Source organism: Carcharodon carcharias, chromosome 33 (genome assembly GCF_017639515.1).
Source record: "Carcharodon carcharias isolate sCarCar2 chromosome 33, sCarCar2.pri, whole genome shotgun sequence".
Classification (NCBI taxonomy): domain Eukaryota; kingdom Metazoa; phylum Chordata; class Chondrichthyes; order Lamniformes; family Lamnidae; genus Carcharodon; species Carcharodon carcharias.
The window spans coordinates 17,305,876-17,325,251 of NC_054499.1; the positions used below are offsets into that span (position 1 = coordinate 17,305,876).

Sequence of the window (19,376 nt, forward strand, 5' to 3'; positions counted from 1 at the left end):
CTTTGACCATTCATTTGGGCCTGGATTCTGGACTGAGGCTGACGTGCTCCTGTTGGCCTTGCTCCAGGATTCACACTGGTCACCTGTCAAACTTGCCACAGACCCTGGGCTCTGCACCAACAGGACAATGTTTTATTGGTGCTGCCTCAGATAGCAAAAAACCACTGGAGAAATTTAAACTAATAATAAGCCTATTGGAGTCTGAGATCAATCAATCAACATAAAATATATACCCCAATTGATTCACTAGTGGCAATAAATTATTTAACACAATTATATTTCTATCCAGCAAAAAAATCTTGTTATCACAGAACAATATGATGGAATATTCTGTGTGTGGAAGTTGTCTCCATGTCTACCTGGACGGGGTTGGGGGGGGTGGGGGATGCAGGGAACATTTCACTAATAACTCTGGGTCAATCAATGGTCAGATAAAGACGACAGATCCATCTTCACCGTCCCCATCAATCACTCCCAGGACAGGTACAGCACGGGGTTAGATACAGAGTAAAGCTCCCTCTACACTGTCCCCATCAAACACTCCCAGGACAGGTACAGCACGGGGTTAGATACAGAGTAAAGCTGCCTCTACACTGTCCCCATCAAACACTCCTAGGACAGATAGAGCATGGGGGGAGATACAGTGTAAAGCTCCCTCTACACTGTCCCTATCAAACACTCCCAGGACAGGTACAGCAAAGGGTTAGATACAGAGAAAAGGTGGCACTTCACTGTCCCCATCAAACACACCAAGGACAGGTACAGCACAGGGTTAGTTACAGAGAAAAGCTTCTTCTACATTGTCCCCATCAAACACTCCGAGAAAAGGTACAGCACGGGGTTAGATACAGAGCAAATCTCCCTCTACACTGTCCCCATCAAACACTCTCAGGACAGGTACAGCACGGGGTTAGATACAGAGCAAATCTCCCTCTACACTATCCCCATCAAACACTCCCAGGACAGGTACAGCACGGGGTTAGATACAGAGTAAATCTCCCTCTACACTGTCCCCATCAAACACTCCCAGGACAGGTACAGCACGGGGTTAGATACAGAGTAAATCTCCCTCCACACTGTCCCCATCAAACACTCCCAGGACAGGTACAGCACGGGGTTAGGTACAGAGTAAAGCTCCCTCTACACTGTCCCCATCAAACACTCCCAAGACAGGTACAGCACGGGGTTAGATACAGAGTAAAGCTCCCTCCACACTGTCCCCATCAAACACTCCCAGGACAGGTACAGCACGGGGTTAGGTACAGAGTAAAGCTCCCTCTACACTGTCCCCATCAAACACTCCCAGGACAGGTAGAGCAATGGGTTAGATACAGAGTAATACTGTCCAGTTGGAAGACTGGATCTGCTGGTATTATCTGGACATTCTCCTTCCCCGGACTAGCCTCCCTGGGCTTTGCGATTCTCCTCAATTACTGACCGCTTTGTGGTAGCAAATTCCTCGATTTAACCTCTCGTTTGGTAAGGGAGGTTATCCTGAGTTCCTTATTGGATTTTTTACTGACTCATCCTGTGTTATATTTATGGCTCCTTGTCCTGGTCTCCCCATAATTGGAAACGTTTCTATGTCCACCCTATAAAACCCCTTCGCAATCTTAAAGATCTCGTTTATTTTCAACGTTTCCCTGCTATTAACCTCAAATCCTCCTTCTGACAACATTGCTGCGCACTTCAACCACTCCTTGGATAAAGAAGTTAGTATGATCCGTTGGTAAAACTGTGGCTTCGCTTCCAAAAGTGGAGGTAGGGACATAATTCTCATACAGCCTTGCCCGATGATCCCTGGAATACTCTCCCTCCCTCCCTCCCTTTCCTTCTCTCCCTCCCTCCCTCCCTTTCCTTCTCTCTCTCCCTCCCTCCCTGTCTCCTTCGCTCTCTCTCTCTCACCCATTCTCTCTCAGCCCCTCTGTCTCTCTCCCTCTCCATCTCTCTCTCCATCTCTCTCTTTCTCGCTTCTTACTCTCTCTGTCTCTCACTCTTCCCTTTCTCTCTCTCTCTCTCTCTGTCTCTCACTCTGTCCCTTTCTCCCTCCCTCCCTTTCCCTCTCTCTCCCTCCCTGTCTCCTTCACTTTCTCTCTCTCTCTCATCCCCTCTGTCTCTCCCTCTCCATCTCTCTCTCTCTCTCTCTCACATTCTGCTTTTCTCTTACCTTCCGCTCTCTATCTTTTCCTCACATTTTCCAAGGATCGTACTGAATCATTGCACAGCCGGTGGCCATTCAGCCCATCATGTCTCTGCTGGCTCTAATTTCAAAAGGAAATTAGTTGGGCTCCAAAGGGGAATAAATGTTCAGAGATACAGGGGGAGAGTTGGGGAATGGGACTGACTGGATTGCTCTACAGAGAGCCAGCATAGGCTCAATAGGCTGAATGGCCTCCTTCCTTGCCATACTGGCTCCGTGACTATGGCTCTGTCACTGTGGCTGCTGTTGGTCAGATTGCCGATTTTCAAAGGAGCAAGATTGACCAAGTGTCCACGTCCCAGGAACAGGAGCTCTTCCTGCCATCCCTCTGGACCCAACCCCCCATCAGTGTGAATGGAGAGTGATTAACACACGGCAACTGCAGCTCTCTTTCTCTCTTTCTCCCTCTCTCTCTCTCTCTCTCCCTCTCTCTCTCCCTGTCTGTCTCTCTCTCTCTCTCCCTCTCTCTCTCTCTCTCCCTCTCTCTCTCCCTGTCTGTCTCTCTCTTTCTCTCCCTCTCTCTCTCTCCCTGTCTGTCTCTCTCTCTCTCTCCCTCTCTCTCTCTCTCTCCCTCTCTCTCTCCCTGTCTGTCTCTCTCTTTCTCTCCCTGTCTGTCTCTCTCTCTCTCTCCCTCTCTCTCTCTCTCTCCCTCTCTCTCTCCCTATCTGTCTCTCTCTTTCTCTCCCTCTCTCTCTCCCTGTCTGTCTCTCTCTCTCTCCCTCTCTCTCTCCCTGTCTGTCTCTCTCTCTCTCCCTCTCTCTCTCCCTGTCTGTCTCTCTCTTTCTCTCCCTCTCTCTCTCTCTCCCTCTCTCTCTCCCTGTCTGTCTCTCTCTTTCTCTCCCTCTTTCTCTCCCTCTCTCTCTCTCTCTCTCCCTCTCTCTCTCCCTGTCTGTCTCTCTCTTTCTCCCTCTCTCCCTCCCTCTCTCCCTCTCACCTCTCACTCTCTCTCTCACCCTTCCCTTTCTTCCTCTCTCTCTCTGTCTCTCACTCTCTCCCTTTCTTCCTCCCTCCCACTCTTTCCCTGTCTCTCTCCCTCCCTCCCTGTCTCCTTTGCTCTCTCCCTATCTCTCTCTCTCCCTATCTCTCTCTCAGCCCCTCTTTCTCCCTCTCCCTCTCCATCTCTCTCTCCATCTCTCTCTCTCTCTCACATTCTGCTTTTCTCTTACCTTCCGCTCTCTAGCTTTTCCTCACATTTTCCAAGGATCGTACTGAATCGTTGCACAGCCGGTGGCATTCAGCCCATCATGTCTCTGCTGGCTCCGAGCGATCCAGTTATAGTCCCGCTCTACCCCCGCCCTTACCCTATAGCCCAGCTACTTATTCCTTTTCAAATATTTGTGTATTTCCCGCCTTTGAAAGTTATTATTCGAGCTGGTTCCTTTCAGGCAAGTGTGTCCCAGATCCTCCCAACTACCTGTGTAATTGGGGAGGGGAGGGGAGGAGGAAGGGAGGGGAAGGGAAGGGAGGAGGAAGAGGAAGGGAGGGGAGGGGAGTGGAGTGGAGGGGAGGGGAGGAGGAAGGCAGGGGAGGGGAGCGGAGGGGAGGGGAGCAGGAAGGGAGGGGAAGGGAAGGGAGGAGGAAGAGGAAGGGAGTGGAGGGGAGGGGAGGAGGAAGGGAGGGGAGGGGAGTGGAGTGGAGGGGAGGGGAGGAGGAAGGCAGGGGAGGGGAGCGGAGGGGAGGGGAGCAGGAAGGGAGGGGAAGGGAAGGGAGGAGGAAGAGGAAGGGAGGGGGGGGGAGGGGAGTGGAGGGGAGGGGAGGAGGAAGGGAGGGGAAGGGAAGGGAGGAGGAAGAGGAAGGGAGGGAGGGGAGTGGAGTGGAGTGGAGGGGAGGAGGAAGGGAGGGGAGGGGAGCGGAGGGAAGGGGAGGGGAGGAGGAAGGGAGGGGAGGGGAGCGGAGGAGGAAGGGAGGGGAGGAGGAAGGGAGGGGAGGGGAGCGGAGGGAAGGGGAGGGGAGGAGGAAGGGAGGGGAGGGGAGCGGAGGAGGAAGGGAGGGGAGGAGGAAGGGAGGGGAGGAGGAAGGGAGGGGAGGGGAGCGGAGGGGAGGGGAGGGGAGGAGGAAGGGAGGGGAGGGGAGCGGAGTGGAGGGGAGGAGGAAGGGAGGGGAGTGGAGTGGAGTGGAGGGGAGGAGGAAGGGAGGGGAGTGGAGTGGAGGGGAGGGGAGGGGAGGAGGAAGGGAGGGGAGTGGAGTGGAGGGGAGGGGAGGGGAGGAGGAAGGGAGGGGAGGGGAGCGGAGGGGAGGGGAGGGGAGGAGGAAGGGAGGGGAGGGGAGTGGAGGGGAGGGGAGGGGAGGAGGAAGGGAGGGGAGGGGAGCGGAGGGAAGGGGAGGGGAGGAGGAAGGGAGGGGAGGGGAGCGGAGGGAAGGGGAGGGGAGAGTTCTCCCAAGTGCCAATATTTATCCCTCAATCGGGAGAGGTGGTGATATTTTTGACACGAGACTAGTGTTCCAGTCGACCCAATGTAATGGGCTGGTATCCCACCATGATCAGCTGGTGGAATCCGAATTCAGTATAAAACCTGGAATCTAAAGGCCTGATGATGATGACAAAACCATCGCCGACAGTCATAAAAACCCCATCTGGTTCACTAATGCCCCCTTTAGGGGAGGAAATCTTCTGTCCTTACCCGGTCTGGCCCTACACGTGACTCCAGACCCACACAGCAAATGTGGCTGACCCTGAACGAGGGCAATTAGGGACGGGCAATAAATGCCGGCCTGGCCCACATCTCATGAACGAATAAACAAAAAAACCCCATGTCACTGAAGCAGATTATTTGGTCATCGTCACGTTGCTAGGTGTGGAAGCTTGCTGTGCGCAAATTGTCTGTCACGTCCTGTATGACAACAGCGACTGAACCTGAAAAATGTTTGATTGGCTGTAAAGCGTTTGAGAACACAAATCAGTCATCAAAGGAGCTATAGAAATTCAAGTCTTCAGTTCTGTTCCGCTTTGATTCTTTGGCTGAATCCGTGTCCTAACCCGGGAACAGTTTCTCCTGATTCGCTCTACCGGATCCCCCTCACCACCCTCTCTCCCTCGCTTTAGGTGACGGAGCTGGCACCCTTAGGCTCTGTCTACGACCACCTGAGGGCCAGACACGGTGCGTTCCCCATCCACTGCCTGTGGCTCTACGCTGTGCAGGTGTGTGAGGGGATGGAGTACCTGGAGTCCAACCGCTTCATACACCGAGACCTCGCAGCCCGCAACATCCTTCTTGCCTCCGAGGAGCTGGTGAAGATCGCAGACTTCGGCCTGACACGCTCGGTGTCCAACTCCGATCATTACGTGATGCAGGCTCATCGCAAGATCCCCTTTGCCTGGTGAGGTCACAACGGCACTAAACGTATGTGTGTGTGTTCATCTGTGTGCACATGTACGTGTGTGTGTGTTCATGTGTGTGCACATGTACGTGTGTGTGTGTTCATGTGTGTGCAAATGTACGTGTGTGTGTGTTCATGTGTACGCACAAGTACGTGTGTGTGTTCATGTGTGTGCACATGTACGTGTGTTCATGTGTGTGTGCATGTACGTATGTGTGTGTGTTCATGTGTGTGCACATGTACGTGTGTGTGTTTTCATGTGCACACACATGTACGTGTGTGTGTTCATGTGTGTTCACTGTACGTGTGTGTGTGCGCACATGTACGTGTGTGTGTTCATGTGTGTGTACATGTACGTGTGTTCATGTGTGTGCGTATGTACGTGTGTGTGTGTGTGTTCATGTGTATGCACATGTACGTGTGTGTGTTCATGTGTGTGCACATGTACGTGTGTGTGTTCATGTGTATGCACATGTATGTGTGTGTGTGTTCATGTGTGTGCACATGTATGTGTGTGTGTGTTCATGTGTGCACATGTACGTGTGTGTTCATGTGTGTGCACATGTACGTGTGTGTGTTCATGTGTGTGCACATGTACGTGTGTGTGTTCATGTGTGTGCACATGTACGTATGTGCGTTCATGTGTGTGCACATGTACATGTGTGTGTGTTCATGTGTGTGCACATGTATGTGTGCGTGTGTTCATGTGTGTGCGCACATGTCTATATGTGTGTGCACTTGTGTGCATGCGTGTGTTTGTCTGCATGTACACATATATGTGTGTGCGTGTCCAGCTATGTTTTCTCATTCTTTCATGGGATGTGGGCACCACTGACATTTGTTGCCCATCCCTAATTGCCTTGGAACTGAGTGGGGCTCGCTGGGCCATTTCAGAGGGGCATTTAAGAGTCACCCACGTTGCTGGGTGGGTCTGGAGTCACGTGTAGGCCAGACCGGGTAAGGACAGCAGATTTCGTCCCCTAGAGGAGGCATTAGTGAACCAGATGGGTTTTTACAACAATCGATCGTTTCATGGTCACCGTTACTGAGACTAGCTTTATATTCCAGATTTTATTAATTGAATTTAAATTCCACTAGTCACTGTGGTGGGATTTGAACCTGTGTCCCCAAAGCCTTACCCTGGGCCCCTGGATTACTAGCTCAGTGAGAGTGTTTGTGTGAGTGAATGTGTGAAAGACTATCTCACAGAATCAGGGAATTGTTACAGCACAAAAGGAGGCCATTCAGCCCATCATGTCTGTACTGGGTCTCCGAATGAGCAATTTACCTAGTGCCACTCCCCTGCCTTCTCCCCCATAACCCTGCACATTCTTCCTCTTCAGTTAATAATCCAACTCCCTCCTGAAAGCCTCGAGTGAACCTGCCTCCCCCCACACTCTCAGACAGCGCATTCCAGATCCTAACCGCTCGCTGCGTGAAAAAGTTTCTCTTCGTGTCTCCATTGCTTCTTTTGCCAATTACCCTAAACCTGTGCCCTCTGGTTCTCGATCCTTCCACCAACGGGAACAGTTTCTCCCTGTCCGCTCCGTCCAGACCCCCTCATGATTTTGAACACCTCGATCAAATCTCCTCTCAACCTTCTCTTCTCCAAGGGAAACAGTCCCAGCTTCTCCAACCTGTCTACGTCACTGAAGTTCCTCATCCCTGGGACCATACCCGTGAATCTTTTCTGCATCCTCTCTAATGGCTTCACATCCTTCCTAAAGCGCAGTGTCCAGACCCAGCTGAGGCCGAACTAGTGTCTTAACCAAGTTCATCATAACCTCCCTGCTCTTGTCCCCTATGCCCCTATTAATAAAGCCCAAGATACTGCATTCTTTGTTAACCACTCTCTCAACCTGTCCTATACGCCCAGGTCCTTGTGTAGAGTAGAAAGGGTAAAGCTACAATGTGTACAGGTGTGGGTATACGTGCTCTATAATCCAATCCTGTGTGACTGTGCAGACTACAATCCTTGTGCATTTACCCTAGTGATTCGGTCTAATTGTTGCATAATCACACGTGTAAATGCTGTACAATATGGGGCTGTACAGTCACTGGGTGTGAGTGCCTGTACAAAAAGGGATTATACAGCTCTACACGTTTGTTACACAACAGGCAGTGTGTGTACATCGTCCCTGTGCAAGGCAAAGGGGGAAAACGCTCCCCACCAACTGTGCACCTCTTCATCCTTTGATGCCAAACGACTTGACCACTAGCCCGGTTTACAAGTCCAGTGGGAGAGAGATAGAAAGAGAGAGAGAGGGTGTGTGTTTGTGCATGTGTGTGTTTGCGCATGTGTGTATGTGTGCGTGTGTGTGTGTGCATATGCGTGTGCATGTGTGTGTGTGTCTGTGTGCATGTGTGTGTGTGTGTGCATATGTGCACGAGCGTGTGCGTATGTCTGTGTGTGTGTGTCTGTGTGTGCGTGTGTGTATGTCTGTGTGTGCGTGTGTGTATGTCTGTGTGTGCGTGTGTGTATGTCTGTGTGTGTGTGTGTATGTTTGTGTGTGTGTATGTCTGTGTGTGTGTGTGTGTGTCTGTGTGCGTGTGTGCATGTGTGTGCGTGTGTGTGTGTGCGCGTGTGTGTGTGTGTGTGTGTGTGTGTGTGTTTGTCTGTCTATCTGTCTGTCTGTCTGGTGTGTGTGTGTGTGTCTGTCTGGTGTGTGTGTGTGTGTCTGTCTATCTGTTTGTCTGTCTGGTGTGTGTGTGTGTGTGTGTGTGTGTGTGTGTGTGTGTGTGTGTGTGTGTGTGTGTGTGTGTGCACGTGTGTCTGTCTGTCTGGTGTGTGTGTGTGTGTGCACGTGTGTCTGTCTGGTGTGTGTGTGTGTTTGTGTGTGTGTGCGTGTGTCTGTCTGTCTTGTGTGTGTGTGTGTCTGTCTGTCTGGTGTGTGTGTGTGTGTGTGTGCACGTGTGTCTGTCTGTCTGGTGTGTGCGTTTACCAGCACGAAAGGGCTGAACCAGCAAAGGGACTCTGACCTCTCCTCCCCAGCCACTGAGCTGACTCACCGATAGCCTGTTTCTCCTGTGTGTGTTTTTCTGTGTTGCAGGTGTGCTCCGGAAAGCCTGAAATCCGGAACTTTCTCCCACGCGTCTGACGTCTGGATGTTCGGAGTCGTGTTGTGGGAGCTGTTCTCGTACTGCGAGGAGCCTTGGATGGGGCTGTACGGCCGAGAGGTGAAATGAGAGGCCGGTGCTTTTCGAGACAGAATCATTCTGGCACGGGAGGGGGGGGGGTGGGGGGGGGTGGGGGGGGGGGGGGGGGGGAGGCCATTCAGCCCATCGTGAACAAGCTGGCATAACGATGTGAGGTTCCTGAGAGGGTGGAGGGGGAGAAGTTATGTCCTCTGGTGAGTGGCGAACATCCAGAGGCTGGAGATTTGATATCTCACAGGAGAGATGGTGGTGTAGGAGTGATGTCCCTGGGCCGGTAACCCAGAGGCCCAGGCTAATTCTCCAGAGACACGGGTTCAAATCCCACCACGGGTGACTGGTGGAGTTAAAATTCAATTAATAAATTAGTATTGAAAGCCAGTTTCAGTCATGGGGACCATGAAACGATCATCGATTGTTGTAAAAACCCCATCTGGTTCACTAATGCCCCCTTTAGGGGAAGGAAATCTGCCCGGCCTTACCCGGTCTGGCCTACACGTGACTCCAGACCCCACACAGCTAATGTGGGTGACTCTTAACTGCCCCCCTCTGAAATGGCCGATGGTGCCCACTTAGTTCAAGGGGCAATTAGGGATGGGCAACAAATGTTGGCCTTGTTAGCGACCCCCACATCCTGTGAATAATTTTTAAAAACGAACTGAAAGGGGGATGAGGAGAGCATTCTACCCCTCAGAGGGGGTTGCCAAGATCTGGAACGCTCTCCCTGAGCAGAGGAGGTGGAGGCTGATTATATAAATCATTTTAAAAAGAGAGTCAGAGAGGTATTTAAGAACAAAAATCTGGGGGGGGGGGGGGGCATGGGATTAAACATGAATGGGCTCTCAAAGAGCCAGCACAAGCACAAGTGGGCCGAATGGCCTCCTGTTGTACTTTGGGTTCCTCTGATCTGAAGAGGTGGGGCAAATACCGTTGCCCGATTCCCCGCAGCAGTTCCCCTGTCGCGTTAGATGTTAGCTGCGACTCAGTGGCTAGCACTCACCACCCCCCCCACACCCACCTACCCCCCCCCCCCCCCCCCCCCCCCCCCCAACAACCCCCCCCCCCCACCCGACCTCCCCCACCGAATCAGAAGGTCAGGGGTTCGAGCCCCACCCCAGAGACGTGAGCCCATGAAGGAGACTGAGGCAGCACTGAGGGAGTGCAGCACTGTCGGGGGTGCCCACCTCAGGAGGAGACGACAAACGCAGGCGCTTTCGGGCGGATATGAAAGACCCTGAATGCCACGATTGGAAAAGCATGGGAACTCTGCCCTCGGGGCCAGTCGGGCGCTTATCTCACTGCTGTTTGTGGGAGCTTGCTGTGCGCAAATTGGCTGCCGTGCTCCCGACATCACAGCAGTGATTGCGCCGCAAAACGCCCTTCATCGGCTGTAAAGCACTTTGGGATGTCCTGGGAGGAGCTATAGCAATGTAAGTTCTTTCTGCCTCAAGAGTGCGCAAAACGCTTGTTGCAGTAGCTAACCTGTCCAGCAGGTGTCGCAAGATCGCAGAAGGGGGTGCCGTGCAGGAGGCCATTCAACCCGTCATGTCCCTGCTGGCTCCCTCTCTCTCTCTCTCTCTCTCTCTGCAAGAGAAACTCAACTTCTCTCACTGCCCCGACTTCTCCCCATAGACCTGCAAATTCTCTCTCTGCGGATAATGAACCAATTCTCTTTGGAAAAGCCTTGGGTTGAATCTCCCTGCGCCACACGCTCTCAGGCAGCACACCCCAAATCCGAGCCTGAGCGTGAGGTTGAAGAAAGGACGTTTTGTAGAAGTTTTTTGCCTTGCACTCATCAGGACAACTGAAAGAATGCCAAATGTCGGGGGGGGGGGGGGGGAGCAACAAGTTGATATTGTATGAGAGAGTGCTGATTGGTTGGCAAGCAGACACTGATTGGTGGAGGCGTTGCCATGGAGAACAGCCCTCCCTCCACACACTCTATTGGCCACACCCGCTCCCGGCCCCCCACCCCCACCCCACCTATCCAATTCTACAGTGATGGTCTGCGCAGTGACACTAAGTGTGTGTGTGTCTCTCTCTCTCCCTCCAGATTTTAATGATGATCGATCGGGAAAAGAAGAGACTGGAGAAACCAGTGGACTGTCCCGGGAATATTTACAGCCTGGCGCTGCAGTGTTGGTCTGCGGCTCCTGAAGATCGCCCGAGATTCAGCGCTCTCCAACCACTAATGAAAGAGGTACCATTCCATCAGCCTATTGCCTGCTTTCCATCCTCAATTTGTTGCCCCCTTCCCCCCCACTGCAGGAAGCCCCTCCTTTTTTTTCATGGGATGTGGGTGTCACTGGCTGGGCCCAGCATTTATTGCCCGACGCTAATTGCCCCCTTGAGAAGGTGGTGGTGAGCTGCCTTCTTGAACCGCTGCAGTCCCTGTGGTGTAGGTACACCCACGGCGCTGTTAGGGAGGGAGTTCCAGGATTTTGACCCAGCGACAGTGAAGGAACGACCGATATATTTCCAAGTCAGGATGGTGAGTGACTCGGAGGGGAACTTCCAGGTGGTGGTGTTCCCCATGTGTCTGCTGCCCTTGTCCTTCTAGGTGGTAGTGGTCGTGGGTTTGGAAGGTGCTGTCTCAGGAGCCTTGGTGAGTTGCTGCAGTGCATCTTGTAGATGGTACACACACTGTTGCTACTGTGCGTCGGTGGTGGAGGGAGTGAATGTTTGTGGATGGGGTGCCAATCAAGCGGGGCTGCTTTGTCCTGGATGGTGCCAAGCTTCTTGAGGGTTATGGGAGCTGCACTCATCCAGGCAAGTGGATGAGTGCAGATTAGGGAGAGGGGTGAGGGTTATCGAGAGTGAGTGAGGGGAAGCAGGTTACACAGAGTGGCTGAGGGGTACGGGTTATAGAGAGTGAGCGAAGGGTGTGGGTTATAGAGCAGACCGATGTGGGGAGAGATATTAAATCTGTGCTTGTTCCCTGTGTCAGGCCCGGCCTGTGGAAGTGAGGGCTGTTCAGGATTTCAGTGAGGCAGGGAAGCTGAAGATGCAGATTAACGATCACATCTCAGTTATTGACGGACGGTGAGTATACAGAGGCTGGGAGAGGGTGTGTGTGAGTATACAGGGGCTGGAGAGGGTGTGTGTGTGAGTATACAGGGGCTGGGAGGGGGTGTGTGTGAATATACAGGGGCTGGAGAGGGTGTGTGTGAATATACAGGGGCTGGAGAGGGTATGTGTGAATATACAGGGGCTGGAGAGGGTATGTGTGAATATACAGGGGCTGGAGAGGGTGTGTGTGAATATACAGGGGCTGGAGAGGGTGTGTGTGTGAGTATACAGGGGCTGGAGAGGGTGTGTGTGAATATACAGGGGCTGGAGAGGGTGTGTGTGAATATACAGGGGCTGGAGAGGGTGTGTGTGAATATACAGGGGCTGGAGAGGGTGTGTGTGAATATACAGGGGCTGGACAGGGTGTGTGTGAATATACAGGGGCTGGAGAGGGTGTGTGTGAATATACAGGGGCTGGAGAGGGTGTGTGTGAATATACAGGGGCTGGGAGAGGGAGTGTGTGAGTATACACGGGCATATCAGAGAGTGTTACAGTGAGGGGTGTGGGGTATATCAGAGAGTGTTACAGTGAGGGGTGTGGGGTATATCAGAGAGTGTTACATTGAGGAGTGTGGGGTATATCAGAGAGTGTTACAGTGAGGGGTGTGGGGTATATGAGAGAGTGTTACAGTGAGGGGTGTGGGGTATATCAGAGTGTTACAGTGAGGGGTGTGGAGTATATCAGAGTGTTACAGTGAGGGGTGTGGGGTATATCGGAGAGTGTTACATGAGGGGTGTGAGGTATAGTAGAAAATGTTACAGTGAGGTGTGTGAGGAATATCAGAGAGTGTTACAGTGAAGGGTGTGGGGTATATCAGAGTATTACAGTGAGGGGTGTGGGGTATATCAGAGAGTGTTACAGTGAGGGGTGTGGGGTATATCAGAGTGTTACAGTGAGGGGTGTGGGGTATATCAGTGTGTTACAGTGAGGGGTGTGGGGTATATCAAAGTGTTACAGTGAGGGTTGTGGGGTATATCAGAGTGTGACAGTGAGGGGTGTGGGGTATATCAGAGAGTGTTACAGTCAGGGGTGTGGGGTATATCAGAGAGTGCTACAGTGAGGTGTGTGGGGTATATCAGAGAGTGTTACAGTGAGGAGTGTGGGGTATATCAGAAAGTGTTACAGTGAGGGGTGTGGGGTATATCAGAGTGTTACAGTGAGGGGTGTGGGGTATATCAGAGCATTACAGTGAGGGTTGTGGGGTATATCAGAGAGTTTTACAGTGAGGGGTGTGGGGTATATCAGACAATGTTACAGTGAGGGATGTGGAGTATATCAGAGAGTGTTACAGTGAGGGGTGTGGGGTATATCAGAGAGTGTTACAGTGAGGGGTGTGGGGTATATCAGAGAGTGTTACAGTGAGGGGTGTGGGGTATAACTGACAATGTTACATTGAGGAGTGTGGGGTATATCAGAGAGTGTTACAGTGAGGGGTGTGGGATATATCAGAGAGTGTTACAGTGAGGGGTGTGGGGTATATCAGAGAGTGTTACAGTGAGGGGTGTGGGGTATATCAGAGCGTTACAGTGAGGGGTGTGGGATATATCAGAGAGTGTTACAGTGAGGGGTGTGGGGTATATCAGAGAGTGTTACAGTGAGGGGTGTGGGGTATAACTGACAATGTTACATTGAGGAGTGTGGGGTATATCAGAGAGTGTTACAGTGAGGGGTGTGGGGTATATCAGAGAGTGTTACAGTGAGGGGTGTGGGGTATAACAGACAATGTTACATTGAGGAGTGTGGGGTATATCAGAGAGTGTTATAGTGAGGTGTATGGGGTATATCAGAGAGTGTTACAGTGAGGGGTGTGGGGTATATCAGAGTGTTACAGTGAGGGGTGTGGTGTATATCAGAGTGTTACAGTGAGGGGTGTGGGGTATATCAGAGTGTTACAGTGAGGGGTGTGGGGTATATCAGAGAGTGTTACATGACGGGTGTGAGGTATAGTAGAAAATGTTACAGTGAGGGGTGTGGGGTATATCAGAATGTTACAGTGAGGGATGTGGGTTATATCAGAGTGTTACAGTGAGGCGTGTGGGGTATATCAGAGTGTTACAGTGAGGGGTGTGGGGTATATCAGAGTGTTACAGTGAGGGATGTGGGGTATATCAGAGAGTGTTACAATGAGGGGTGTGTGGTATATCAGAGAGTGTTAGAGTGAGGGGTGTGGGGTATATCAGAGAGTGTTACAGTGAGTGGTGTGGTGTATATCAGAGAGTGTTTCAGTGAGGGGTGTGGGGTATATCAGAGAGTGTTACAGTGAGGGGTGCGGGGTATATCAAAGTGTTACAGTGAGAGTTGTGGGGTATATCAGAGTGTGACAGTGTGGGGTGTGGGGTATATCAGAGAGTGTTACAGTGAGGGGTGTGGGGTATATCAGAGAGTGTTACAGTGAGGGGTGTGGGGTATATCAGAGAGTGTTACAGTGAGGGGTGTGGGGTATAACAGAGTGTAACAGTGAGGTGTGTGGGGTATATCAGAGTGTTACAGTGAGGGTTGTGGGGTATATCAGAGAGTTTTACAGTGAGGGGTGTGGGGTATATCAGAGTGTTACAGTGAGGTGTGTGGGGTATATCAGAGAGAGTTACAGTGAGGGGTGTGGGGTATATCAGAGTGTTACAGTGAGGAGTGTGGGGTGTATCAGAGTGTTACTGTGAGGTGTGTGGGGTATATCAGAGTGTTATAGTGAGGGGTGTGGGGTATATCAGTGTGTTACAGTGAGGGGTGTGAGGTATATCAGAGTGTTACAGTGAGGTGTGTGGGGTATATCAGAGTGTTACAGTGAGGGGTGTGGGGTATATCAGAGTGTTACAGTGAGGGGTGTGGGGTATATCAGAGAGTGTTACAGTGAGGGGTGTGGGGTATATCAGAGAGTGTTACAGTGAGGGGTGTGGGGTATATCAGAGTGTTACAGTGAGGGGTGGAGAGTATATCAGAGGGTTACAGTGAGGGGTGTGGGGTATATCAGGCTGTTACAGTGAGGGATGTGGGGTATATCAGAGTGTTACAGTGAGGGGTGTGGGGTATATCAGAGTGTTACAGTGAGGGGTGTGGGGTATATCAGAGAGTGTTACAGTGAGGGGTGTGGGGTATATCAGAGAGTGTTACAGTGAGGGGTGTGGGGTATATCAGAGTGTTACAGTGAGGGGTGGAGAGTATATCAGAGGGTTACAGTGAGGGGTGTGGGGTAAATCAGGCTGTTACAGTGAGGGATGTGGGGTATATCAGAGTGTTACAGTGAGGGGTGTGGGGTATATCAGAGTGTTACAGTGAGTGGTGTGGTGTATATCAGAGAGTGTTTCAGTGAGGGGTGTGGGGTATATCAGAGAGTGTTACAGTGAGGGGTGTGGGGTATATCAGAGAGTATTACAGTGAGGGGTGTGGGGTATATCAGAGAGTGTTACAGTGAGGAGTGAGGGGTATATCAGAGTGTTACATTGAGGGGTGTGGGATATATCAGTGTGTTACAGTGAGGGGTGCGGGGTATATCAAAGTGTTACAGTGAGAGTTGTGGGGTATATCAGAGTGTGACAGTGTGGGGTGTGGGGTATATCAGAGAGTGTTACAGTGAGGGGTGTGGGGTATATCAGAGAGTGTTACAGTGAGGGGTGTGGGGTATATCAGAGAGTGTTACAGTGAGGGGTGTGGGGTATAACAGAGTGTAACAGTGAGGTGTGTGGGGTATATCAGAGTGTTACAGTGAGGGTTGTGGGGTATATCAGAGAGTTTTACAGTGAGGGGTGTGGGGTATATCAGAGTGTTACAGTGAGGTGTGTGGGGTATATCAGAGAGAGTTACAGTGAGGGGTGTGGGGTATATCAGAGTGTTACAGTGAGGAGTGTGGGGTGTATCAGAGTGTTACTGTGAGGTGTGTGGGGTATATCAGAGTGTTATAGTGAGGGGTGTGGGGTATATCAGTGTGTTACAGTGAGGGGTGTGAGGTATATCAGAGTGTTACAGTGAGGTGTGTGGGGTATATCAGAGTGTTACAGTGAGGGGTGTGGGGTATATCAGAGTGTTACAGTGAGGGGTGTGGGGTATATCAGAGAGTGTTACAGTGAGGGGTGTGGGGTATATCAGAGAGTGTTACAGTGAGGGGTGTGGGGTATATCAGAGTGTTACAGTGAGGGGTGGAGAGTATATCAGAGGGTTACAGTGAGGGGTGTGGGGTATATCAGGCTGTTACAGTGAGGGATGTGGGGTATATCAGAGTGTTACAGTGAGGGGTGGAGAGTATATCAGAGGGTTACAGTGAGGGGTGTGGGGTAAATCAGGCTGTTACAGTGAGGGATGTGGGGTATATCAGAGTGTTACAGTGAGGGGTGTGGGGTATATCAGAGAGTGTAACAGTGAGGGGTGTGGGGTATATCAGAGAGTGTTACAGTGAGGGTTGTGGGGTATATCAGAGTGTTACAGTGAGCGGTGTGGGGTATATCAGAGAGTGTTACAGTGAGGGGTGTGGAGTATATCAGAGAATGTTACAGTGAGGGGTGGAGAGTATATCAGAGAGTGTTACAGTGACGGGTGTGGGGTATATCAGAGAGTGTTACAGTGAGGTGTGTGGGGTATATCAGAGTGTTACAGTGAGGGGTGTGGGGTATATCAGAGAGTGTTACAGTGAGCGGTGTGGGGTATATCAGAGAGTGTTACAGTGAGAGGTGTGGGGTATATCAGAGTGTTACAGTGAGGGGTGTGGGTTATATCAGAGAGTGTTACACTGAGGGGTGTGGGGTATATCAGAGTGTTACAGTGAGGGGTTTGGGGTATATCAGAGTGTTACAGTGAGGGGTGTGGGGTATATCAGAGAGTGTTACAGTGAGGGGTGTGGGGTATATCAGAGAGTGTTACAGTGAGGTGTGTGGGGTATATCAGAAAGTGTTACAGTGAGGGGTGTGGGGTATATCAGAGAGTGTTACAGTGAGGGGTGTGGGGTATATCAGAGAGTGTTACAGTGAGGGGTGTGGGGTATATCAGAGTGTTACAGTGAGGGGTGTGGGGTATATCAGAAAGTGTTACAGTGAGGGGTGTGGGGTATATCAGAGAGTGTTACAGTGAGGGGTGTGGGGTATATCTGTCCGTGTTATCCTAAAGTTTCTGGCTGGTTTGCTACAAGATTCACTGTTGTGCTTCTGCCGCTATCTCTTGTCTCGATGCTGTTGTGTGCCCGGAGAAATGACTCCCGGTTTCAGCTGTTTTTCTCTGTCACCCCCTCCCACCCCCCCACCCCCCCACCCCCCCTCCAGGCCTGAGCTGGTTTTCTGGCGAGGACAGAACAAGCGGACCCTGCAGGTGGGCCTTTTCCCCCCAGGCTGTGTGGCCGCCTGTCTGAACCGCACCGGCCCCCACATCAGTCCCCCGCTGCGGAGCAGCCTCATCCACATCGGACACGGAGACATCGACCCTCGCCGCTCTTGGGGCTTCCCGGATAAAATCAACGAGTACGTCTGCAGTCCAGCGCCTTTCCCGAAGCCCGGACCGTCGGCTCTAGTGACCTGGAGAACCTCAGGCTCCCACCCGGGCCTTGTGCTGGGCTCATTTTTAGAGCTACCCATTTCTTGGTCAGGTGTCCTTATTAGAGCGCCCGCGGGGTGTATCAGAAAGGATTAGAGTCGAGGAGGGGCCTGGTGTTACCTGGGTGGGGCTGGGGGTTTCTAGGGAAGAGGCCGCTCGTCCGTCTTCTTGGCATGCGCAGGCCTAAGGTCAAAGGTCGAAAGAATTGGTGGTTGTTTCATTCTTTCATGGGATGCGGGCGTCACTGGCAAGGCCAGCATTTGTTGCCCCATCCCTAATTACCCTTGACCGGAGGGGGCTCGCTGGGCCTTTTCAGAGGATAAAAACAAAAAAAACTGCGGATGCTGGAAATCCAAAACAAAAACAGAATTACCTGGAAAAACTCAGCAGGTCTGGCAGCATCGGCGGAGAAGAAAAGAGTTGACGTTTCGAGTCCTCACGACCCTTCGACAGAACTTGAGTTCGAGTCCAAGAAAGAGTTGAAATATAAGCTGGTTTAAGGTGTGTGGGGGGGGCGGAGAGAGAGAGAGAGAGAGGTGGAGGGGGTTGGTGTGGTTGTAGGGACAAACAAGCAGTGATAGAAGCAGATCATCAAAAGATGTCAACAACAATAGAACAAAAGAACACATAGGTGTTGAAGTTGGTGATATTATCTAAAGGAATGTGCTAATTAAGAATGGATGGTAGGGCACTCAAGGTATAGCTCTAGTGGGGGTGGGGAGAGCATAAAAGATATTAAAATATTTTAAAATAATGGAAATAGGTGGGAAAAGAAAAATCTATATAATTTATTGGAAAAAAAAGGAAGGGGGAAACAGAAAGGGGGTGGGGATGGAGGAGGGAGCTCACGACCTAAAATTGTTGAATTCAATATTCAGTCCGGAAGGCTGTAAAGTGCCTAGTCGGAAGATGATGTGTTGTTCCTCCAGTTTGTGTTGGGCTTCACTGGAACAATGCAGCAAGCCAAGGACAGACATGTGGGCAAAAGAACAGGGTGGAGTGTTAAAATGGCAAGCGACAGGGAGGTTTGGGTCATTCTTGCGGACAGACCGCAGGTGTTCTGCAAAGCGGTCGCCCAGTTTACGTTTGGTCTCTCCAATGTAGAGGAGATCGCATTGGGAGCAACGAATGCAGTAGACTAAGTTGGGGAAAATGCAAGTGAAATGCTGCTTCACTTGAAAGGAGTGTTTGGGCCCTTGGACGGTGAGGAGAGAGGAAGTGAAGGGGCAGGTGCTGCATCTTTTGCGTGGGCATGGGGTGGTGCCATAGGAGGGGGTTGAGGAGTAAGGGGTGATGGAGGAGTGGACCAGGGTGTCCCAGAGGGAGCGATCCCTACGGAATGCCGATAGTGGGGGGCGAAGGGAAGATGTGTTTGGTGCTGGCATCATGCTGGAGTTGGCAGAAATGGCGGAGGATGATCCTTTGAATGCGGAGGCTGGTGGGGTGATAAGTGAGGACAAGGGGGACCCTATCATGTTTCTGGGAGGGAGGAGAAGGCGTGAGGACGGATGCACGGGAGATGGGCCGGACACGGTTGAGGGCCCTGTCAACGACCGTGGGTGGAAAACCTCGGTTAAGAAAGAAGGAGGACATGTCAGAGGAACTGTTTTTGAAGGTATCATCATCGGAACAGATGCGATGGAGGCGAAGGAACTGAGAGAATGGGATGGACTCCTTACAGGAAGCGGGGTGTGAGGAGCTGTAGTCGAGGTAGCTGTGGGAGTCGGTGGGTTTGTAATGGGTATTGGTGGACAGTCTATCACCAGAGATTGAGACAGAGAGGTCAAGGAAGGGAAGGGAAGTGTCAGAGATGGACCACGTGAAAATGATGGAGGGGTGGAGATTGGAAGCAAAATTAATAAATTTTTCCAAGTCCCGACGAGAGCATGAAGCGGCACCGAAGTAATCATCGATGTACCAGAGAAAGAGTCGTGGAAGGGGGCCGGAGTAGGACTGGAACAAGGAATGTTCCACATACCCCATAAAGAGACAGGCATAGCTGGGGCCCATGCGGGTACCCATAGCCACACCTTTTATTGGGAGGAAGTGAGCGGAGTTGAAGGAGAAATTGTTCAGCATGAGAACAAGTTCAGCCAGACGGAGGAGAGTAGTGGTGGATAGGGA

General features: G+C 51.6%; 1 protein-coding gene across 5 annotated transcripts in view; it reads left to right on the forward strand.

Annotated features, from left to right (window-relative positions):
- tnk1 (tyrosine kinase, non-receptor, 1) overlaps positions 1 to 19,376 on the forward strand; it is a 78,874-nt gene that overhangs the window by 44,713 nt on the left and 14,785 nt on the right. For 4 of the 5 annotated variants that reach the window (XM_041178886.1, XM_041178887.1, XM_041178885.1 and 1 more), the window contains 5 exons: positions 5,244 to 5,518; positions 8,569 to 8,695; positions 10,725 to 10,871; positions 11,619 to 11,713; positions 16,985 to 17,179. In XM_041178886.1, coding sequence (XP_041034820.1) covers positions 5,244 to 5,518; positions 8,569 to 8,695; positions 10,725 to 10,871; positions 11,619 to 11,713; positions 16,985 to 17,179 — 839 coding nt within the window. The remainder of the gene's footprint in view (positions 1 to 5,243; positions 5,519 to 8,568; positions 8,696 to 10,724; positions 10,872 to 11,618; positions 11,714 to 16,984; positions 17,180 to 19,376) is intronic. The other variant, XM_041178889.1, reaches the window with a different exon arrangement.